We start from the raw sequence: 24,498 nt of genomic DNA, 5'->3' as shown, positions 1-24,498 counted from the left end.
ACATTCTGGTGTCAGGTGTTACTTTCACTACTCTTGCCATATACACCAGTTCTGCAATATTACACAAGTGTTTATATAAGTCACACATTAATGTCCAAATATTATTTATACCAGTATTTGATTGGGTAAAGTACCCCTTAAGAAAACTAAATTTGATTCACAGAATATGTTACCAAAAGAAAATTATATATATGAAAATATATATTTACGAAAGATACGGAGTTGTAAAATGGGAGAGCACAATGCCATAGGCCACAGCAAAGCACAAGCTTATTTTAAGAAGCTAGTAGCCCTATGTAAATCCATAACTAACAGTTCCAAATATAAAAAGAAGGGATTTGAAAAATACCAAATATTAATACCAGTTGCTTGCGATAAGGTATAAGAAGTGGAAAGGACAAATAAACAGTGATTATGGTTTGAGCCAATATAATGAATGGCTAAAAAACTATATATCATAGGAAGACAACTTCGAAAATTATAGTTACTTACCGATAACGGTATTTCTCTGATCCCATGATGGCACCACGGAGAGAGGGGTCCGCCCCCAGGGACAGGAAACCTACAGGTGAAAAAGGGCGTACCTCTCTCCCACATCAGTTGGTTTACAGAGCCTTATACAGAACTTCAGCTGCAACTTAATATTTACACAAATTAAGCTTAACAATTTTTAACTTAACAGAGGCACCGTGACTAAAGCCAATTATTAATACATTATAATGTGCACACCTGTGTGTGAAAAGGGGAGGGAATATACGGGTGCCATCATGGGATCAGAGAAATACCGTTATCGGTAAGTAACTATAATTTTCTCTATCCCCATGATGGCACCACGGAGAGATTTGCATAGATTGTAACTCTTAGGGAGGGACCACTGCCTCTAGAACCCTTCGCCCAAAGGTGAGATCAGAGGAGGTCAAGTCTAAGCGGTAGTGTTTGAAAAATGTAGACTGTGAAGACCAAGTGGCCGCTCTACATATCTGTTGTATCGAAGCGCCAGCTCTCTCCGCCCAGGATGATGCCACTGCTCTGGTTGAGTTAGCTTTTATATTCTCCGGGATGGCCGTCCCGCTGGATGAGTAGGATAGGGCGATGGCATCTCTTATCCACCTTGCTAACGTGGCTTTCGATGCTTTTTGTCCCTTCCGTGGACCCTGGAAGCAGACAAACAGAGCCCTATCCTTCCTGCACTCCCTAGTGGCTGACAAATAGGCACCTTTTTACGTCAAGGGTATGTAGTGTTTTTTCTCCCTCATTTTTGGGGTTGGGACAAAACGAGGGCAGAGAGATGTCTTGTGTCCTGTGAAATTGTGACGCGATCTTAGGGAGGTAAGCCGGGTCAGTTTTTAGAATGACTCTATCGTCGAGAATTTGAGTAAAGGGAGGACACGCGGATAGTGCTTGTATGTCACTGACACGACGGGCCGAGGTTAGGGCCACTAGGAGTGTGGTTTTTAGAGATAGGACCTTTAGGGGTGCGTCTGCCAGGGGTTCAAAGGGAGGTTTGGTTAGCGCATTTAAAACAAGGTTTAAGTCCCATGGAGGGGCATTATGAAGAGGGATAGGCCTTGATCTACCCGCGGCTTTAATGAATCTCGTGATCCATCGGTTTCTGGCTAGATCGTAATTATACAACGCTCCCAAGGCTGCTACCTGAACCTTCAGAGTACTCGTAGCTAAACATTTTTCCAACCCCTTCTGCAGGAACTCAAGAATTTCCCCTATTGGGATTTCCCCCGATGGGTTTGCACCCGATACCGACAAAATTTTTTTCCACACTTTCCCGTATATCCTGGTGGTTACGAGTTTCCTACTCTGTAATAATGTGGACACCAGATTGGGTGAGAAACCTTTATCGCTCAATAGCTTCCTTTCAAAAGCCAAGCTGTCATGTGTAGGCTTTTTACGCTGGGGTGACACACTGGGCCCTGGGATAACAGATTTTGAGAGTCTGGTAGAACCCATGGGCTGTCTATGGACATTTTTCTTAGCCAAGAAAACCATATTCTGCGAGGCCAGAACGGAGCTATTACTATCACAGTTGCTCCCTCCTCCCGAATTTTCCTCAGGACTAGGGGAATAAGGGATATTGGAGGGAACGCGTAGGCGAGGCGATAGTTCCAGGGAATTGTAAGGGCGTCCAGAGCTACTGGGCCCCCCCGGGGATTGATTGAGCAGAAAATTTTTACCTTCCGGTTTTGACTGTCCGCGAATAGGTCTATCTCTGGCTCTCCCCAACGCATTACTATCTGGTTGAACACCGATTGTTTTAGCTCCCACTCCCCCTGTTTTAAGCGTGTCCTGCTGAGGAAGTCTGCGGTTTGGTTTTCTGAGCCTTTTATGTAGAGGGCTGTTAGAGACTTCAGGTTGTGCCCCGCTATGTGAAAGATGGATCGAGTTTCTTTCATCAGTGCTTGCGACCTGGTACCCCCTTGGTGGTTTAGATATGCTACTACCACCTGATTGTCTGAGAAGATTTTTACGTGGTGGGAGCGAAGGAGTTTTAGAAAGTGTGTCAGGGCGAGCTTTACCGCTAACAGTTCTTTCATGTTTGATGAGGTTAGTTCTTGATTTTTGTTCCAGTTCCCTTGTGCCACTTGACCGTCTACATGTGCTCCCCACCCCCAGGGGCTTGCATCCGTCGTTAGGATTTTCTCCGTCGGTAGTGCCCAAGGGACCCCCTTGGTAAGATTTACTGGCTTCGCCCACCATTCTAGGGAGTGTATCGTAATTGATGATATACTTAATTGCCCGTCTAAATTTCCGCCCAGATACAGGCTTGAATTTAAAGTCTCCCATTGTAGGTCCCGGGTATGACACTGTGCCCACTGTACGGCCGGGATGCAGGCTGTCATAGAGCCCAGCAGCGACATAGCTTTCCTGAGAGTGGTGACCGGGGATGTCGACAACTGCAACACAGCCTGTGTCATTTTTTGAATCTTCCCCTGAGGAAGATAGCACATTTGTGTGCTTGAGTCAAGGACTATCCCTAAGTACTCCTGTACCTGAGAAGGGACTACTTTGGATTTGGAAAGGTTCAATAGCCAACCTAGGCTTGACAGAGAAGTCATGACCAAATCCAACTGTTGTTTGCAGTGATGGAATGATGCCCCTGCTACAAGGAGATCGTCCAGGTAGGGAACTATCAGGATATTCTGTTCCCGTATATGAGCCATCACTTCTGACATTATTTTCGTGAATACCCGGGGTGCGATAGCTAACCCAAATGGGAGGGCCCGGAACTGATAGTGTTTTATCTCCCCCTGGATATTCGCTGCTAGTCTGAGATACTTTTGATGATCCCTGTGGATTGGCACATGGTAGTATGCATCTCGTAAGTCTAGAACAGTCATGAAACACAACGGAAAGAGTATTTTCACGCAAGATTTTATTGTCTCCATTTTGAAGTGTGGGATTTCGAGGAAACTGTTTAATTTTTTGAGATTTGTGATCGTCCTGTACGATCCATCTGGTTTCCTTCGGAGGAAGAGGGGGGAGTAGAAGCCCATGCCTCTTTCCTGGTGTGGGACTTCCTGTAAGACTCCCTTCTGGATTAGGCTTAAAATCTCTTCCTGGAGAGCTGACTGTTCTTGTGACTGTCTCTGCGGTGTTACCATAAAGAAGTTGTTGGGGGGGAACGCGGAATTTTAGTTTGAGCCCTTCTCGTATTATGCCTAAAATCCAGGGACTGTTTGAGATTTTTTCCCAGGCTGGAAGAAAACCGGCTAGTCTCCCACCGACCCGGGGAACACCTTCATTGAGTTTTCTTATTATCAGGGGTGGGTTTGTTGAACAGGAAACCTCTGTTTTTATTTCTTTTGTCTTCCCATGCCTCTTTGTTCCCTTTAGGGGGTCTCCTCCGCATGAATTTTCTATTCCGAAAGGAACGCCTGTAAGACTGGTTGGGGAATCCAGGGAAAGATTTTTTCTTATCCCCGGCTTTGTCGAGGATATCGTCTAGCGTTGACCCGAACAGGAATTCGCCTTCGCAAGGTATTGAACATAGTCTCATTTTCGTCTGAAGATCCCCAGGCCAGCATTTTAGCCACAGGGCACATCTTGCGGCATTTGAGAAGGCGGCTGACCTGGCTGCTAGCCTGACCGAGTCTACGGATGCGTCAGCGAAAAAGGCTGCTGCACCTTGCATTACAGACACTGATTTTTGGATTGTCTCTCTTGAGACTTTCTCCTTTAACTGGGAGTCCAAATGCTCGAGCCATACCATTAGGGCGCGGGCCGTGCAGGTGGCCGCGATGGCTGGTTTTAGCCCACCCCCTGCCGCTTCCCAGGAGTTTTTTTTAAAAAGTCTCGGCTTTTTTATCCATTGGGTCTTTTAAGGTACCCATGTCCTCAAATGGCAGGGCAAACTTTTTAGAAGCCTTCGCTATGGCCACATCTAACTTTGGTGCCTTACTCCAGGATGAGCAGGCTGGATCATCGAAAGGATACTTTCTCTTGGGGGTCAGAAGAGCTTTTTTGTCTGGCTTTTTCCATTCTCTCTTAATTAGAGAGTGAATTTTTTCGTTTATTGGGAATGCTCTTCTTTTCTTTTGTTCCAGACCGCTGAACATTATGTCCTGCGCTGTTCTTTTAGGTCGCTCATCTACCAGCCCCATTGTTGACCTGACAGCTTTCACTAAAGCATCTGTCTCCTCGATAGGGAAGCAATTGCGTCCCCCTTCTGAGGACACTGAAGAGGTGTTAGAGGTGGATGAATCATTTGAGTCAGATAGCTCGCTTTCTGACTCGTCAGCACTAGACTCAGGGAACCCATGACTTGTTTTATGTTTTTTCTTTGTGGATTTAATGCCTTTAAGGGCACTTTCCACCTGGCTTTTTATTAATGACTTTAGTTCTGAGGCAAATGCTGGAGTTTCCTCCTGAATTGTCTTTTTTATACAAGTGCTGCACAGTCTCTTTTCCCAGGAGGAAGGCAGTTCCTCTGAACATATCGCACATTCTCTATGCTTTGTTTTGCCTGCACATTTTCTTCCCTAGGAAAAAAGAGCAACCCCGTATTAAAACTCAGCACTTTCACATAGGTCACTCACCCCCTGTGGATCAGAGATACCGTCTCGGGCCTGGGGACTGTATCCGCTGGAATCGTCGCCGGCCGTGTGGTTTTTGCAGACCCCCGGCTGCGTTGTGACTCTGATCGCCCGCTGCTGCTGCGCTGTACAGAGGAAGAGTTTCCTTTGCACTGATGCTGTAAGTGCAGACGCCGCTGCACCTGTGCTTGCTCAGGGGATAGTTGGACGACTTCCTGCACATCCTGCTGCTCGTTCTCACTCATAGTGGCCTCCGCACTGTCTGGTGCGCTGGAGTTTGAATTTGCCACCCTTTCTCGCTTGCTGAGCGTTCTTTTATCATATTGTACCGGTGACGGTCTGCGCATGCGCCCGCCCAACTTCCGGTTCCCTGGATCGCCGGTCTCACATGGGGAAAGATATGCGCTGGGACGCCAGCGCGCGCGTACTAGCGCTCTGTTTGTCGGCGCCTGCACTTCGGCGGTAACGGCTCTGCACTTCGGCGGTAATGGCGCCGGCGTCTCTGCCCACGGCATCCGGTCACCTGATTTTGCCTGGGCTTATGGAAAGGTAGTAGCCACCGCTACCTCCATGCGGTGGTATAGAGCTCTTTTGGTGACCGCCGTCACCCGCTCCTTCCTACCCCTTTTTTTTTTTTTTTGTGAGGAAGGCAGACTTGATCCTTTCACTGCCTTCCCCCCTCACTCACCCATGAGGCCCGCCGACCCCTGTGGTGGTGCTTCAGGGAAGGGAAAAAGGGGGGAGAAAACCGCTCAATCCAGCCGTGACAGGGCGCCCCCTATCAAGAAATCGACTGGACCAGCCCCTGGAATCCCACGAAGAATCCTTCAGGTACGTGCTGTAGGTTCCCCATCAGGGACAGGAAACCAACTGATGTGGGAGAGAGGTACGCCCTTTTTCACCTGTAGGTTTCCTGTCCCTGGGGGCGGACCCCTCTCTCCGTGGTGCCATCATGGGGATAGAGAAATACACGGTAACTATACCATCTTGTGTAAGGAAACTACTAAACTGGCAAATGAATGGAATTAAGTGTAACTATAATAGGGCATGATTTACCTGTGGTATAATGTGCACGTGGAAGACCCTGGCATTCCTCTGCACCAAGTGTTTATATGAAAGGGGACTTGTGACTGTAATACCCTCAGGAGAGTACTGTATGGTGGTCTAGCCAGCACTCAACTCTGCTCCCAGCAAATTCATAGGGGAAGCACCTCTTGGCTGTCTCGTGATTCTAGTCTTATTTGTTTAGTCATAGGGGCTTCAGTCGCTTGTCCTTCTACACTCACACATTCCACAGTCTCGTCAGTAATCATGTCTGGCATTATCAAGTCTTTGTGTACCACAGTTCCGGCTGCCCCAGTGTCAATCAAGAATTCTGTCTCCTTCCCTCCCGACATTGTTATGGTGGCCATCAAGGCAGGACCAGGTCCGGAGGGAACAAGAACAGGGCACACATTTGTCACTGGGTTGTCAGTTTCCTAGTCTGGAGGTGAAGGAAGTGGTAAATTGGTCTGAGTGTCCATTTTCTCCACAATTTCAGCACTTTACTGTTTCTAAGTCCTTACTATGTCTCTACTGTTTTCCTTGTACTCCAGCATACATGACACGTCGTCTTATTGTCCTAGTTTGTTCAACTCTTTTAGCAACCTTCAGGTCTTTTGGATCTACATTTCTCCATTCAGGTCTTTCGGATCTCTGTATTTGCGTCTTGTAAGTCTTTGGTCATACCGGCAATGAATGTATTTACCAATACTTTAACATCAAGTGGGTTTACTGGACTGTACCCCATGTCTTCCCATTTCAGCTGTAACTGTCCAAAGTACATCTCTACACTCTCTTCTTTTGTCACATCTGTATGTGTCTTAATTATGTGTCCTAGCAAGTCACCTGCTTTTGTAGCGCCCCCACTGCCGCAGGGCCGAGGGGTACCCGGTCCCGGGCCTCTGAGTCTCTGCTCTGGGGTTGTCACGGTGGCTAGACCCGGTCCGTGACCCTGCTGAGGGGCGTACAGTAATAGATGTGGGTAGGTGATGGTGGTGGTGATGCTGTAGTGGTGCGGTGCAGTAAATAACGAGGACACCAAGTTGCAGTCTCTTTACCTCTTTACTGAAGATCTCTGGGTCCTCAGTCCGGAATCCGGATAACCAGGCTACGCAAGTCCGGCCGGTCCAATGGCACCTCCAGAGTTCTCTTAACAGGTGGAAATCTTCGCCTTCCTGCTAGCGCTATGTGTTGTGGTCCTTCCCTGCTGTGCTTACGGAAAGTCCCCACAACTGTTGTGTCCGTTTCTTAAGTTCCCTCACAACAACTCGATTAGTTGATGTTCTGCTAATCCTCCGTCCCTCCCTGATGTTACGGTTGGAACGGCACCCGTTTGACGGGTAGGCTCGGAGCTCTTCCGGGACCCTAGAGTCGCCCCTCTCCACAAGTTGCCCCCCAAGACTGCATAGGTGATTTAGGTGAGACAGCCCGCCTTAGACTGACTGTCCTGCCGCGGTTTAGAGTATTGCTTGAAGCTGAATATTGTAATACTCCCTCGGCGTTCCGGCCGCCGGTTGTGCACCTCAGTAGGATGTTGCCTCGGTCTTACAGCACGACTCCTACTGGTATTCTCCTTGTTGCTTTGATCTCGTTTCTCACTCAGCACAATCTATCTCACTTCCAGTCCCTTCTTGGGTACCGCCGCTATACTGAGCAGGCACGGTCCCGTTACGTTCGCTCAAGTTGCCAAGCCCCTGTCAGGATCCCACCCCTGACAGGGACCCTACTGAATCTTCTCCCGCAACACTCTCTGCCACAAGGTGTTGCCTGGTTCCAACCCAGTCAGCTTTCTGACTAACTTCCTGCCTGACCCCCAGTTTACCCACAATGGTGGGGAGTGGCCTAGTGAATAGAACCCTTAGCTCCCCCTGGTGGCCCGGCTGTGAAATGTATTGGTGTCTGTGATACCTGTCCAGATGAACTCCTTCAGTGCCATCAGACGTACTATAGCTCCCCTTAGTGGCGGAACCACAGTACTGCAACGACCAGGACTCTGGGGCGCTGCACTTTTGTGCTCACTAACTCCCTAGGCCTGCCCAGGTGCACTTATACGTCCATCATATTGTATTTATCTGAAAAATGGGAAAGGTTGGTTCTCAGGGTCAGCCAATTGTTTTGCATGTTTTAGCGTAGCTAGCTAGTCAGAGGGCCTCCAGGGATAATACTCCTGTATCTGTCTTACCCTACCTGATGTGGTTTGTTCTCTGGTGGTGGGGGCTACTAGATGACCAGTTGGGGGTGACTAGACATGCTGGTCTACAGCTCCTTCCCAAAAGGATTACTGTCAGCCTACTCCCAAAAGTTAATGTCCCCACTATCTACCAACCACAATCCTGTGTCAGCTTCTTAAGTCACTACATGTGATCTTGTCTGGACAGGATTCAGTGCAATTCTCTTAGGTCGGGTTGCAGCACAGATCATACAAGTCCATCTGTCTTGTCTGGGTCTCTGGTTATACAAAGGTATAACGGTAGCAGTAATGTGTCAGTCATAGTCGGACTTTTAAGCATCAAAACATTCATAATACACCTTACTTCCGTCCTGCTGCACTCTCTCAAACGCCATTTATTCACTTGCTATTTTCCTCCTTTGTCTGTGCCTTTTTTAACATCCAAACATCCACTCACTGGCATTTTTGCCGTTTTCAATCTCGGTCTCACATCTTTCACTGCTTCCTTTTTCAATCTGTACAGCGGCTTTGGATCCCATTGGGGGCCCTGACTGCACACAGAATAAGTTGCCCATGGCTTCAACTTATCCGCTCAACAACACCGAGCAGGTTCCCTACCTACCACTCGGTGGCACCGAGCAGGTGCCCTACCTACCACTTGGTGGCACCGAGCAGGTGCACTACCTACCACTCGGTAAATCAGCTGGCTAGCACAGCTCCATGGACGGCAAGGTTACACCACCTAATGCCGTAGACTGACTGTAGCAGGTTACTCCGTACACTACATCAGCCGTGCAGTTGGCTACCTCCTCTGTTGATCCTCAATTTGCTATATCAATCACTCAACTTGAAACAGGTGAATCTTTTACCAATCTTTTCAATCACTTACAAGTTTCCTCTAAAATAGGCACAGTTCTCTTTCACTTTCAATTTCATACAGTACTTATTGCTTTAAAACACAAATCTCTCAGCGTGTACTAAACCAAGGACAGAGAACTTTAGAATGCAGCTACGTGGCCCCCCTTCCTCTGGCCCACAGCGCAAAGGGGAGAAATCTCAAGCAAGTCGCGCAGGGGCTCGACTCACCCCTCCCATCAGGTATTTAGTAGAGATAAGAGCTCAGTGTCTTACACATACAGAAACAGAATACAGCAGTTTACAAAACATTCATCCTCTCGGAATTAAAAACTATTTCTCTATAAAGGCAAATCACTGCACAACTTGAATAAGCTGATTCTGACCGCGTCCGGCCAAAACACACATAGACACACATAGAAACCTATCCAGTGTCAAACCATATATAACACAGGTTTCACTGAATCTCAGATGTAAATTAAATGTACATTAAAACCATCCACAACTCATTCATCCTGGACCCTCAACAACAGTTAGATAAGTAATGATACTTATGTGATCACTCATTCATACGTGCTCATTCAGGGGTTTCTCATATACATACATACAAGGTTCATACAGCCTGCCTATTTTGCACTTTGGAATTAACACAACTCTATATAAAATAAAACTGCAGCAGTGTCCACTGACACTCTGAAAGCACTTTAAGGCCAAACAACAAAAACCACAGCCTTATACAAAATACAGCTTCATATAATGTACTGCCAATCCAAAATGACCAAAATAACAACACTGCACAGAGTCTATCCCAGCTCTTGTATTACACACACTAAACAAATGCATAACCAATTAGGATATTGACAAATAATACAGATAACAATTATCACAATTATCATCTTATTACTCTATTATTCAACTCTCATACGGACATAAACAGACAAAACACAAAACTCACTGGTGATGTGGATTCTTTGAACCGTGTTGGCAGCCTTTTACCCAGAGGTATGGACAGATCCAGAAGAGAGATTGCAGGTGCAAACCAAATTGTAAGAATAACATTTCTCACCTTGCTGCAGCTGTTGTTTGCATGTCCAATCTCTCAGGAAGCTCCCACATACGGGTTCCGAAGAATAGGCTGGTTACACGGCCCCCGTTCGGGCGCCAAACTATCGTAGCTGATTTCGTTCTGACCCAATGTCAGCTGACAGATCACCAGTGAGGCCTAATTGTGGAATTACACCCTTAATTGACAAGCGATTGGAGACAAAAGACACCTCACACATATCCTGTGAGCAAGTCACTTTTATCTGATATATTAAAAGCCAAAGCAATGTTTTATACCATTTACACAAAATGTATTTCAATGTAACTCATGTAGCCCCCACCATCACCCAGGGTCATACTGTCCTTTATTCCTCACAACGTACCAAAAACATGTTGTGACTGACTATTGAGAACATACATGATAAGAAGTGTAGTCTCCTTGAAGGGGAGACCATCAGACTACTGCGTTAACAGATTCTAGTAATTCAAGGCAAGAGGCACTTAAAGGCAAGGCAGTTAAAGGCAAACTATTAACCCTTCTATAACACCCCAGGTAATCGCCTAAAGGCGGCTGCCACTCACCATCTCGCTGTACAAAAATAACTGAATCTGTGTCGTGATAAAGGCACCTCTCCTGCAGCCGGTCCAGCAGCGAATGGAGCTCTAACCGCGCATACGCTGTTGTAAAACACGCTATAAAAATGTTTGTGTTTTTGTTGAGTGTGTGGTGGCCTTTTGCGTATTTCCAGTTAATGGTTGCGGTGTCATCATCAAGGAAATGTAACATCGAGATGTCATAGTAAGGCAGGAACAAATACTTAAAAATCTCATCTGGGTCCCTAACAATGCTGGTACATGATAGATTAGATCTCTGAGCAAACTTTCCCCATAAAGAATTTAAGAAAAGCTTGGAGATCTGTCTCTTAGCAGGATTGACAGCTATATTTTCAGGCCGTAATTGGACACCTTCTTTTTCAAGAAAAGAGTCACTGTACTGCCTTTTCTTGTCGTCATCAGTGCACCAGCTAGGATAACCAGAGGCTTCCTGCATATCCCTAAGATGTAATTTAATGTAGGGAGCAAACAGTTCATCAGTGGTTTTAGGAAAATGCCATATTTCATAGATGTGCGCGATCCGATACCCTTTTTCTATCGCCATCTCGAGCTCTATAGTGCACCAGGTGTCTGTCAGGGCACGTTCTTCATCACTATGAGCACAAATATCTGCCTGGGAATTTACAGCGCAAGTGTAGCAAAGGGGAAACATTAATTTTTTGTTGAGTTTTACCGGTAGAACTGGAAAAAATAAATCTCTCGGCGGGTAGACCTTGACTTTAGCAATGCCAAAGTATTTTTTAATGAATCCAAAATTGTCATAGATGATGTCTGGATGGCCTACAGGGTATGTTTTAGTTTTGTTTACAAAGGGGTACAGACTGGTGAAATCGTAGTAATGTAAAGTCTCCCCTTCTTCCAGATAGTGATAGAGCTTAATGGCGTTAGTTCGGCCGCCATAAAGCGCATCACGGGGGTCTAAAGAAACGGGGAATTCCATCTGGCGGAGAAATGTTTGAAGGTTAGAATCATTTTCAACCATTTCATTCCACGCATGCTCCCACATCACTCTTACTGTGTACCCACAGCACTGTAAGTAACGCTTTTTAGCTAAAAAGGTATAATATAACTGGCCGTAGGACGTGTTTGTGACCTTATTCGTGTCATTTTCATTATAGCACACGGGACAACCGTGGTAAAAACACCCCTGAAATTCAAAGGCTATGTGTTGGCCGTTAACATAGGCATAGCCATCTAGAAAATATTTCCCGACTTGTTTTTCACCGCCTCTCAATGCGTGCTGTATGTCGATGTTCTCGGAGTGGGCTACATACATGAGCCACTGTATAGCGGGTGACGAGTAGCGCTTTTTTGCCTTGTGATAATTATCACCAGGTAAAATGGCGATTGTCTTTTTTGGAAGAAATTTAAATCGGTTGGCCGACACGGATCTCGCTGATGCCGTTTTACTGAGCCGCTCTAAAAACATACACACAGCACTGGGCATCCCTGATGACCAGTTAGTGAGTTTTAGCAACATCCTGGCATTTGAAAAATATTTGGGGGTCACCATTAAAGTACTGTACAATAGTCAGGGTGATTGGCGCTACTTTAAGAGTGGCAATACAGCTAATGGTAAAACCGTATTCATATTGTTCCATGATAATCACTACTACGATATCAAAAATATGAAGGGTTTTATCGGTGCTAAGCACTTTTGTGAGCTCTGCAATTCAGTGTTTCATCACAAGAACAATCATTCCTGTCAGTATTTTTGTAAAGCCTGTCAGAGAGATGGCTGTGTAGAAAGCACTGCCGACCAGCAGCCCCGGTGCCCTGTTTGCAGAGTTTATTGCCGCTCGAGCGAGTGCTTAGATTATCACACACAATTGGCTGTAGGCGACCCAGCATTCTGCAGGATTAAAACATTTTGTGATAAATGCAACCGCTTTGTTTTCAGAAATAGCGAAACAGAGCATAAATGTAATGGTTTGCGCTGTCCTGTATGTCGCAGACATATAAATAAATTCGATGCCCATCTTTGTTACATGCGGAAGTATGTAGCACAGGATGAGTCAGATTGCTATATCTTTTATGATTTTGAATGTATGCAGGAGACAGGAACGCACATCCCGAATTACATTTATGCTACAACGCTGTATGGTCACCCCTCCTGGGAGTTTGAGGGTGATACCTGTACACATGACTTTGTACAGTTCTTTACAAGCGGTAAATTTTCAGATCATACATTTATTGTCCACAATGGTGGAAGATATGACTCATACTTTATTGTTAAGGAACTGATTTCTGAAAAACAAGATGTACAGTTGATAACCCAAGGTGGCCGTCTCTTGTGTGTGACACTACCCGATTTGTCTATAAGGTTCATAGACTCTCTAAATTTTATTCCCATGAAGCTCAGTAAATTACCACAGGCCATGGGCTTTTCAGGCGGCAAAGGACATTTCCCACACTTTTTCAATACCCGGGAAAATCAAAATTATGTAGGCCCCATACCTGATGTAAAATATTGTGGGGTGGAGTACATGTCACCTGGTGAGAAGGTAGAGTTCCTGGAGTTGTATGAGACACAGGTAAATACAACTTTTAACTTCAAGGCCGAGCTAAAACCTTATTGCAAACAGGATGTTGAAATTTTGAGATGTTCCTGCGAGATCTATAGAGAGCGTATTATGCAAATGACACAGAAAAATGTCAAAAAATACTGTAAGCGTCAAAAGCAAACGATTGTAGTGAGCAGATGTGTTGATCCTTTTCAGCTCCTCACCCTGGCCTCGGTGTGTATGGCAATGTACCGATTTAAATTTCTTCCAAAAAAGACAATCGCCATTTTACCTGGTGATAATTATCACAAGGCAAAAAAGCGCTACTCGTCACCCGCTATACAGTGGCTCATGTATGTAGCCCACTCCGAGAACATCGACATACAGCACGCTTTGAGAGGCGGTGAAAAACAAGTCGGGAAATATTTTCTAGATGGTTATGCCTATGTTAACGGCCAACACATAGCCTTTGAATTTCTGGGGTGTTTTTACCACGGTTGTCCCGTGTGCTATAATGAAAATGACACGAATAAGGTCACAAACACGTCCTACGGCAAGTTATATTATACCTTTTTAGCTAAAAAGCATTACTTACAGTGCTGTGGGCACATTACTACGATTTCACCAGTCTGTACCCCTTTGTAAACAAAACTAAAACATACCCTGTAGGCCATCCAGATATCATCTATGACAATTTTGGATTCATTAAAAAATACTTTGGCATTGCTAAAGTCAAGGTCTACCCGCCGAGAGATTTATTTTTTCCAGTTCTACCGGTAAAACTCAACAAAAAATTAATGTTTCCCCTTTGCTACACTTGCGCTGTAAATTCCCAGGCAGATATTTGTGCTCATAGTGATGAAGAACGTGCCCTGACAGGCACCTGGTGCACTATAGAGCTCGAGATGGCGATAGAAAAAGGGTATCGGATCGCGCACATCTATGAAATATGGCATTTTCCTAAAACCACTGATGAACTGTTTGCTCCCTACATTAAATTACATCTTAGGGATAAGCAGGAAGCCTCTGGTTATCCTAGCTGGTGCACGGATGATGACAAGAAAAGGCAGTACATTGACTCTTTTCTTGAAAAAGAAGGTGTCCAATTACGGCCTGAAAATATAGCTGTCAATCCTGCTAAGAGACAGATCTCCAAGCTTTTCTTAAATTCTTTATGGGGAAAGTTTGCTCAGAGATCTAATCTATCATGTACCAGCATTGTTAGGGACCCAGATGAGCTTTTTAAGTATTTCTTCCTGCCTTACTATGACATCTCGATGTTACATTTCCTTGATGATGACACCGCAACCATTAACTGGAAATACGCAAAAGGCCACCACACACTCACCAAAAACACAAACATTTTTATAGCGTGTTTTACAACAGCGTATGCGCGGTTAGAGCTCTATTCGCTGCTGGACCGGCTGCAGGAGAGGTGCCTTTATCACGACACAGATTCAGTTATTTTTGTACAGCGAGATGGTGAGTGGCAGCCGCCTTTAGGCGATTACCTGGGGGAACTGACCAGTGAAATACCCGATGGTACACACATCACAGAATTTGTATCCGCGGGCCCCAAAACTTACGGATACAAACTCAACACCGGTAAAACTGTCTTAAAAGTTAAGGGGATAACACTAAATGTCGGTAACTCTCAATCTATTAATTTCAACAGTCTAAAAGATCTAGTTCTGGACTACCCGCGCAATTCTGACACAGATACACAGAAACGTATTGTCGTACAGCAACCGTCCATTGTGAGAAATAAAAAGTGTTGGGAGATTGAAACGCGGCCATTACGCAAAACACAAAAGTGCGTTTACACAAAGCGGCGCCTAATTGACGATTTTACCACCCTGCCTTTTGGCTATTAGTCGCGTATTGTGGTGATGGATACACGCCTGCAACACCCATTCTCATGCATTCTAGCAGGGCCATCTAATTCTGGAAAGAGCTATTTTGTAAAACAACTGCTATATAATATTAGTAACATAGTAACATAGTAACATAGTTAGTAAGGCCGAAAAAAGACATTTGTCCATCCAGTTCAGCCTATATTCCATCATAATAAATCCCCAGATCTACGTCCTTCTACATAACCTAATAATTGTATGATACAATATTGTTCTGCTCCAGGAAGACATCCAGGCCTCTCTTGAACCCCTCGACTGAGTTCGCCATCACCACCTCCTCAGGCAAGCAATTCCAGATTCTCACTGCCCTAACAGTAAAGAATCCTCTTCTATGTTGGTGGAAAAACCTTCTCTCCTCCAGACGCAAAGAATGCCCCCTTGTGCCCGTCACCTTCCTTGGTATAAACAGATCCTCAGCGAGATATTTGTATTGTCCCCTTATATACTTATACATGGTTATTAGATCGCCCCTCAGTCGTCTTTTTTCTAGACTAAATAATCCTAATTTCGCTAATCTATCTGGGTATTGTAGTTCTCCCATCCCCTTTATTAACTTTGTTGCCCTCCTTTGTACTCTCTCTAGTTCCATTATATCCTTCCTGAGCACCGGTGCCCAAAACTGGACACAGTACTCCATGTGCGGTCTAACTAGGGATTTGTACAGAGGCAGTATAATGCTCTCATCATGTGTATCCAGACCTCTTTTAATGCACCCCATGATCCTGTTTGCCTAATATTGAAACTAATTTTTCTCAGAAACCTGATAATATTGTTTGGTTTTATTCGTGTTGACAGAAACTATATGATGAAATCTCTCTCTCTTTTCCCAACGCCAGATTTGTGGAGGGTCTGCTGAATACATTCGTAGATGACAAATTATTCCCGCCGGAGAAGGTGAATTTGGCTATTGTTGATGATCTCATGGAGAGTGCTAGTGAAAATTGTGAGATGGTAAAGGCTTTTTCTAAGTATGTGCACCACAGAAATCTCAGCATTTTCTACCTGGTACAAAACATATTTTGCCAGGGTAAGAAAAGCCGCACGATAAATTTAAACACAAAGTACATGGTGCTTTTTAATAACCCCCGAGATAAATTACAAATTTTAACTCTAGCTCGGCAGATGTATCCCAGAAAAACATGTTTTTTCCTAGAAGCTTTTGAGGATGCCACGCGGGAGCCTTATGAGTATTTGTTTGTAGATTTGAGAGCTAATACCCCTGAGGATCTTCGCTTAAGGACCGGATTGTTTCCACCAGCGTTGGCTGCTTTCTATGTTCAAAAGAAAAACACTTCTAAAAAGTGAATTTCACCCGGTATCAGGCATTCTACGCTGTGGGCGTTGTGATGTAAAGATGTCTGAGAGACTCCAGCGTAACTGGGCTCTCTTAAAAATTCTGGTGAAAGCAACACCAGCTGCCCGAAAGTCTATTTTGCGCAATGCAAGCAATGATTTAATTACAGCCATAGTCGAGATTGCTTTAAACATCTTAAAAGGCAGGATTCCTCTAAAAGAGCGTCAAAAAGGCATATTAAAGAAGTGGCGTAAAGCTATAAGAACCCTGAGTGACAGATCTCAGTCCACAAAGAAAAAGAAGCGGCTACTAAAGCAGGCCGGCGGGTTTATCGGCCCTCTTTTAGCTTTTGCAATTCCAATAATAACAAGTCTGCTCGCCGGAAAATAATGGAGCATGCAGAGAAAATGTATCTAGTGCCCAAACTGGAGCTAGACAAACTAAGACCCGGTACTACAGATAACATACGCGACAGTGTTAGGCTGCGTGTCCACGCTCAGGATGGCCGGCGGTATCGCCGCAGCGGCGAAGCCGCTTGGCGCTAAGCCCCGCCCCCTTTCTGAGATGCGATCATGCCGGATGTGTACTGTACACATCCGTTTTCAACACACCCCACACATAGGGCCCTGTGATATTACCTGCGGTGACGCAGCGTCGCCGCAGGTAGCACGAACATGCTGCGATCTGAAAAGATGTGCAGCATGTCCGGAGTCGCAGGGCCGCCGCGTGCGGGTTTCCACGCATAGTGGACACGGGATTTCACAAAATCCCCTCCACTATGCTGGAACATCTGGACGCTGCAGCGTCAATCACGCAGCGTTTACTTACCGTGGACACTCACCCTTATTCGGCGCCTTGATGGTGAAATTAGCGCCATTTTACAACGCCGTGACATTCCCGATGATGTGAAAATTAAAATGTATAGCTCCGTGCTACAGCGCTACTTGGTACATACTAGACACAGCTCAAAAGAAGTAATGGCTTTAAATCTCCTTAGCACTCCTGATCCTGGTCAGCAACAATTGCCAAATACCGACTCTGATAAAAATCAAGAGGTCGCTGAAATTGTCAGTCATATAAACCAAAGATATAAAAAGAACGCTGAATTTTTACTAAACAGGTTATTGCAGAATAAAAGTGTTACATCCTGGAATAATAAAGCCGAATTTATTTTCAAAGGAGCCGTAATACCCGGGTCTAACTTACTGGACTTGGTACGTAGTACAACACAGAGTCATGCTCTGACCGGCCGGAATTTACCTCCGGGTTGGGATTCATTTATGCAGGCTATGGCCGAGCTAAATATACCGTCTACAGTTGTGGGTAATCCCACTACTAGGAAGCTTTTAGATGAATTAAAAATTTCCAGCAGCGAGACACACGCTGTATCTACTCCACAAAAGTTAACTCCGATGCCACGTACAATTCAATCTTTACATTCACCGTCATTAGGCACCACACGCGGAACTCTAATGCCTAAAAAAGGTCTCTACCGATGCTACAAACCATGTGGCTCACGATGTAAAGAATGTACTGGATAAACACTGTACTTGGCTTGTTACACTATATTATTTATTTCAGCAAGAAGTGTAATGATGTATGTTCATTGTACTTGTGATACTATTTCTTTATTTTGTAAGAACTGTGTTGATGTATGATCATTGTACTATTTAATGTTTTTGCTTTTATACTCTGTAATAATTTTTATAGTATTGAAATGTCTTTGAGATGTTTTTTATTTTACAACAATAAAATCTTTTTACATTTTTACAATATCGTGTCTTTGGTTTTTTTATAATCGTGTAAAACACACCACTTCTTACTTGCGGATGTTGTAATATGGCCACATACATAATGTGCCCAATTGAGTTTGACGAGTTATATGTAAGCCGGTCACGGTTGGGAATTGACAACTAATCTCATAGGATATCAAATAAACAGCATGGTGTGTTATAAACACAACAAACTCGCAGCACTTGCAAATAAGAGTAAACTTAATACAATACATATTACAGAGGCCACAAACAACTGTTTGTGTTAATCTCGCAGCTCCATATAATGAGGCTGTTGTTATAAAAGAAACACGACATACCATGGGAGTAATAAAACACACTGCCCTGATTACAGAATGCAATCGCTGTATCAAACTAACAATATCAAAATCTAATATAAAACAATACTGGGATAATAATCCCTGGATCCAATTAACAATTCAAACTGTATCAAAAGCTGACAGCCAGGGCGGAGGGACAGCTGGCTGACAGGGCAGGGGGAGGAGGGGTTACACCCTTTTGATACATCTTGATAGGGGCGGGGTCACCTGTGAGATTGAGTTTGACGAGTGGTAGCTCTGATACACTACTCATATCTTATCTCGAAAAATGAAAATGCTTAAAGTTTCAAAAAAATAGTGACAAAAGTAAATGTATCTATTTTTTTTTTACAAATTTCCATATTTGCTTTTCTTTACTTATATAAAAAAAAATTACACATTTTTGGTATGTGCATGTCATATTTTTCAGTTTTACCATATAGTGAACATAGTAAATAAAAAACGAATAAAGAATTGTGGAATTGTATTTTTTTTCAACTTCAATGCACTTGGATTTTTTTCCCGCATTGCAGTGCATCAAATGAATGATGTCATTCCACTGTACAACTTGTCCTGCAAAAAAGCCGGATTACTCACCGGTAATGCTCTTTTAATGAGTCCACGACAGCACCCCACATGAGAGAGAGGGATCCGCCCCATAGGAACAGGAAACCTACAGAATAAAAGGAGGCGGTCCCCTCTCCTCCTCAGTTTAGTTTACAGAGTACAAAAAGGGAACCGCAAAAGCTTTAGTATTAATTCTTATTCAGCAAAATATCTTAAACTCTATACAACCATTATTTGTGAATTTAAAAGGAAGAGCTGTGCATAACTTAGGGAGGGTAGTAAATGGGTGCTGTCGTGGACTCATTAAAAGAGCATTACCGGTGAGTAATCCGGCTTTTTACCCTTCGCCACGACAGCACCCCACATGAGAGATTTTCAGAGATTCATTATTTGGGTGGGATTACTGTATTAAGAACAGCTCTACCAAAGGTCAGATCAGAAGATGTAGATAGATCAAGTCTATAATGGTTGTAAAAGGTAGAAGGTGTAGACCAAGTTGCGGCCTTACATATTAAATGGATCGGTACATCTGCTTGTTCCGCCCAGGAGGAAGCCATGGCTCGTGTTGAATGCGCTTTAATACCCACTGGAGGAATCTCGCCTTTTGACGTATAGGCCAAGCAGATAGCATCTCTGATCCATCGAGATATGGTAGCTCTCGTGACCCCATGTCCTTTCTTGTGGCCCTGAAAGGAGATAAACAGAGCCCTACTCTCCCTCCATGTCTGACACCTTTCTATATAGGTCAGGATGGCTCTTCTGACATCTAAGGTGTGGAATTTATGCTGTTCTGGAGTTACAGGTGAATCAAAAAAGGAAGGGAGAAATATCTCTTGGGACCTGTGGTAGGTGGACGCTACCTTAGGGAGGTATGAGGGGTCTGGTTTTAGGACTATCCGATCATGGAATATCAGTAAGAAGGGTGGGTCTACTGATAGGGCCTGGATGTCGCTAACCCGTCTAGCTGAGGTTAGGGCTACCAAGAGGGCTACTTTATATGTCAGGACTTTTAAAGGTATTGAATCTAGTGGCTCAAATGGGGAGCTGGTTAAGGCCTCTAACACTAGATTTAAATCCCACGGAGGTAGACGGGGAATATGGACCGGTTTACTACGTTCACAAGATTTTATGAATCTGGAGATCCACCTATTAGCTGCTATATTGCATCCATATAGGGCTCCCAATGCCGAGACCTGAACTCTTAAGGTATTTACAGATAACCCCAACTCTCGGCCTTTTTGCAAGAACTCTAGAATAGGTGTGACTGGAACTTGCTTAGTGAACGGTACCGTGTAAAAGTCTAAGAATTTATTCCATACCCTACTATATATCAGGGTGGTAGATCTTTTCCTGCTCAATAAGAGGGTGTTTACTAGTTCTGCTGAGAACCCTCTTGATCTTAGTAGTTGCCTCTCAAATTCCACGCCGTCAAGTGAAGACCTTTCACTTGCGGGTGGAAAAAGGGGCCTTGGGACAGCAGTTTCTTGTCTGATGGGAGAATCCATGGATCGCATAGGCACATGGTCTGGAGACAAGAGAACCATGGTCTTTTCGGCCAGAATGGTGCAATGAGGATCACTCTTGCTTGTTCCCTCCTGATTTTTCTGATCACTAGTGGAATCAGAGACATCGGAGGAAAGGCGTATGCCAGCTGGAACCTCCAAGGATGGTGGAGAGAGTCCAACATATCTGGGTGATCCATGGCGTTCAGGGAAGCGAACCTTCTTACTTGCCGGTTGTCTCTTGTGGCAAATAGGTCGATTTGTGGTATCCCCCATGATTCTGTTATCATACTGAATATGGATCTGTTTAAGGTCCATTCCCCTTGACGTAACTCGTTTCGGCTGAGGTAGTCTGCCCTGATGTTCTCTACACCTCTGATGTGCAGGGCTGTTAGGGATGTTAGATGAGTCTCTGCCAGCTGGAAGATGTCTGCAGCTATGGTCATTAGACTTCCTGACCTTGTACCACCTTGACGGTTCACATATGCCACTGTGGTGGAATTGTCCGAGTAAATTCTTACATTTGCTCCTTGAATCTGCGGAAGAAAGTGATTTAAGGCATATTCTACCGCTTTTAACTCCTTCCAATTGGAGGAACATGACAATTCTGCCTGGTCCCAAGTATCTTGGGCCAGACTGTCTTTCATATGTGCTCCCCACCCAATAGGGCTGGCGTTGGTGGTAATTATTTTAGACGGGTCTATTATCCATGGCACACCCTCTGAGAGGTGGTCCATGTCTAGCCACCAGGATAGTGATTCTAAGACATCTTTGGAAAGAGTTATTCTGCTTTCTAGATGTCCGTCTTTTCCCTGAGCCGACAATACCTCATACTGTAATTGACGAGTATGAAATTGTGCCCATGGTACAGCAGGGATACATGATGATAATGACCCCAGCAAAGACATGCCCTTCCTTAGTGTCATGTAGGGGTTGCGTATTGCGTCTGATACCCTTGATTGTATAGTCAGTTTCTTTGCCTGGGGGAGGAAGCATCTCTGACTTACGGAGTCTAGCTGGATTCCTAGAAATGTCTGGACGGTTTCTGGATCCAGCCGGGATTTCTCGAAGTTGACGATCCAACCTAACTCCTGTAGGGACGAGATCGTATTAGATAGACGGGTTTTACACTGGAGCATAGAGTTTCCCACCACTAGAAAGTCATCTAGGTAGGGTATTATCAAGGTATCTCGTTGACGTAGATGAGCCATCACTTCTAATATCACCTTAGTGAAGATGCGGGGAGCCATAGAAAGCCCAAATGGCATTGCAACATACTGAAAGTGACGAACCTGTCCTTCCAGGATGACTGCTACCCTTAGATACTTTTGATGTTCGGCATGTATGGGAAGATGATAATAGGCATCCTTTAAGTCTATTCCGGCCATGACACACCTAGGAAACAAGAGTTTTATGGTTGAACTGATGGATTCCATTTTGAAGGTATGATTACGCAGGAAGGCGTTTAATCTCTTGAGGTTTATGATGGTTCTAAATGAACCATCAGGCTTATTGATCAAGAATAAAGGGGAATAGAACCCCTTCCCTTCTTGATCCTGGGGAACTTCTATCAGGACTTTTTTAGACAGAAGAGATAGGATCTCTGATTCCAGAGCCCTTTGTTGGTCTTGACCTTTTGGAGATGTTACTATAAAGGAATCCCAAGGGATTCGGTCAAAATCCAATTTTAGGCCGTATTGTACAATGTCCAGAATCCACTGGCTGGATGTTATTTGTTCCCATCTGGGGAGGAAGAATTTTAATCTGCCGCCTACCTCCTGGTTAGCGGTATTTACGTTTCGGGTTATGGGACCCGCTAAAAAAGGCACCTTTTTGCTTCGGGTCCTTCGACTCCCATCGCTCCCTTTGTTCGAACGGCTTGTTCCTGGTAAAGGGACGTCTTTTGAAGGCTCTCCTGTAGGATGGAAGATACTGGTTAGGGAAGCCTTTTTTCCTTTCTCCTGCTTTACTCAGGAGCTCATCCAGCGTTTTTCCGAAAAGAAACTCACCCTGGCAGGGGATCGCACAAAGTTTTGCTTTGGCCTGTGCGTCCCCTTTCCAGTTCTTTAGCCAGAGTGCTCGCCGGGCTGTGTTCACTAGGCCGGCTGACCTGGCTGCTAAGCGTAGCGAATCCACAGAGGCATCAGCCAGGAATGCTACTGCTTCCTTGATTAGAGGGAATTTCGGCAGGATTGACTCTCTCGAAGTTCTACCTCTAATCTGTTCCTCCAGTTGCTCCATCCACACTAGTAGTGACCTCGCAGTGCAGGTGCTAGATATGGCGGGTCTGAACGCCCCCGTGTTGGCTTCCCATGATCTTTTTAGTAAAGCTTCCGCTTTACGGTCCAGCGGGTCTGTCAGGACTCCTGAATCCTCCACCGGTAGGACCGACTGTTTGGTTGTGGAGGCTACAGCGGCATCCACTTTCGGCACCTTCGACCAGGTATTTAACTCCTCGTCGCTGAAGGGATAGCGTATTTTAGAGGATGATGGTAGAAAACCTCTATTTTGCTTATCCCACTCTTTTTTTACTATTTCTTTAATAGCTTTTATGACGGGGAAGGACCTACGTTTCCTCTGTCCTAACCCCGCGAACATGATGTCCTGAGCCGATTTACTTTCTTTCTCATCTGAGCACCCCATCGTGCTTCTGACAGATTTTATTAAATTGTCCACACTGCTGTTGGGAAGACAAAGTCCCCCTTCAGTCTCAGATGAGCTCGGCTGAGATTCCGCTTCGCCTGAGGATATACATACGTCCTCTGACTGTGAACTGACCGGAGATTTGGACCTACTAAGCCGACGGGTACTGGTGGTACTAGTCTGCGCCAACCCCTGCATTTCTTCCCGGATTATCGCTCTGACATCTGATGGAGTCATTATGTTTTCCTGCCGTAAGGTTTGCATGATACACTCCGAACACAGTTTTTTAACATAATCATCCGGGAGGGGCTGCGTACATAAAGCACATTCCTTGTGCTTGGATTTGTGTGTCCTTTTCTTAGTCTAGGAAAGATACAGGAGGAACATATATCAGCATATAGGTAGAGACTCTTTCAAAAACTCACCCAGTGAAGCTGACAGGTACCGGTTCTGGAGGCGGATTTCGTTTGGTGGTAGAACCCTTCTCTGGAGGTCGACCACAACTCTTTGTGCTGCTCCTAGCGCTTCTCTCCTTGCTGGGAGAACGCTGTTGCACTGCGGGCAAGTGCGCATCGTCGGCCGGTGAAGCCATCTTACACACACCGGCCCGACGCTAGCGCTGCCTTTTTAAATTTGCCGCCCATTCTCCTGCCTCCCCGGACCAACCCGGAAGTGCTCCAGCGATTTCCGGGTTAGACGCGCCGCTCTCACTCACCATGCGGCGGCTGGGGATATTAAGCCGGCCGCAGCAGCGCGCGCGTCCTCACGGTGCCGGGCGGACCCACGGTGACCGGACCCGGACCGTGGATGCTTGGCCAGACGAGGGGGGAGGCTGCAAGCAGGGGCTCCCCCGTCGCTGCTTCTGGAACCGCAGCCCCTGCCGTTCCCACAGAGACCGACGCAGGCGGGTGCATGGCCCAGGGATCCTCTTCATCTGTAGGTAAGCCGGGTCCCTGTAGGAACAGGAAACCTAAACTGAGGAGGAGAGGGGACCGCCTCCTTTTATTCTGTAGGTTTCCTGTTCCTATGGGGCGGATCCCTCTCTCTCATGTGGGGTGCTGTCGTGGCGAAGGGTAAAAAACAAGCCTTCACAAAGTTATGTGGATGGTAACATAAAAAAAGTTACGGCTCTTGGACGAAGGGGAGGATAGAAATGAAAAATAAAAAATAAAACAAAAAAAGAGAAACTGGCCAGGGATGGGAAGTTAAC

At 45.2% G+C, this 24,498-nt stretch overlaps 2 protein-coding genes and 1 long non-coding RNA gene across 15 annotated transcripts in view; 1 reads left to right on the top strand and 2 right to left on the bottom strand.

Moving 5' to 3' along the window:
- The window catches only part of CTNND2 (catenin delta 2), a 3,400,942-nt gene that overhangs the window by 1,467,295 nt on the left and 1,909,149 nt on the right, over window positions 1–24,498 (top strand). The gene's annotated exons all lie outside the window — the stretch shown is intronic.
- Window positions 1–24,498, bottom strand: part of LOC143782257 (uncharacterized) — a 150,514-nt gene that overhangs the window by 4,008 nt on the left and 122,008 nt on the right. The gene's annotated exons all lie outside the window — the stretch shown is intronic.
- LOC143782255 (uncharacterized) lies at window positions 19,176–23,362 on the bottom strand. The gene is made up of 2 exons (XM_077269512.1): window positions 22,655–23,362; window positions 19,176–22,560 (listed from the first exon to the last, which is right to left on the bottom strand). Exons 1-2 carry the CDS (start codon window positions 23,286–23,288, stop codon window positions 20,543–20,545), a joined length of 2,652 nt encoding a protein of 883 aa, XP_077125627.1. The 5' UTR covers window positions 23,289–23,362; the 3' UTR covers window positions 19,176–20,542.

The sequence above is a fragment of the Ranitomeya variabilis genome, chromosome 6, assembly GCF_051348905.1.
Source record: "Ranitomeya variabilis isolate aRanVar5 chromosome 6, aRanVar5.hap1, whole genome shotgun sequence".
In the NCBI taxonomy this organism is placed as follows: domain Eukaryota; kingdom Metazoa; phylum Chordata; class Amphibia; order Anura; family Dendrobatidae; genus Ranitomeya; species Ranitomeya variabilis.
The sequence above is the reverse complement of the archived record's forward strand: the minus strand, read 5'-3'. Positions and strand labels throughout refer to the sequence as shown.

Excerpts from the sequence above, each read along its gene's own strand:
- LOC143782255 (XM_077269512.1), bottom strand. The coding sequence starts at position 23,288 with ATGGGGTGCTCAGATGAGAAAGAAAGTAAATCGGCTCAGGACATCATG. Across the intron at positions 22,561-22,654 it reads TTGTGCGATCCCCTGCCAGG|GAGAGCCTTCAAAAGACGTC; the intron begins GTGAGTTTCTTT and ends TCCATCCTACAG.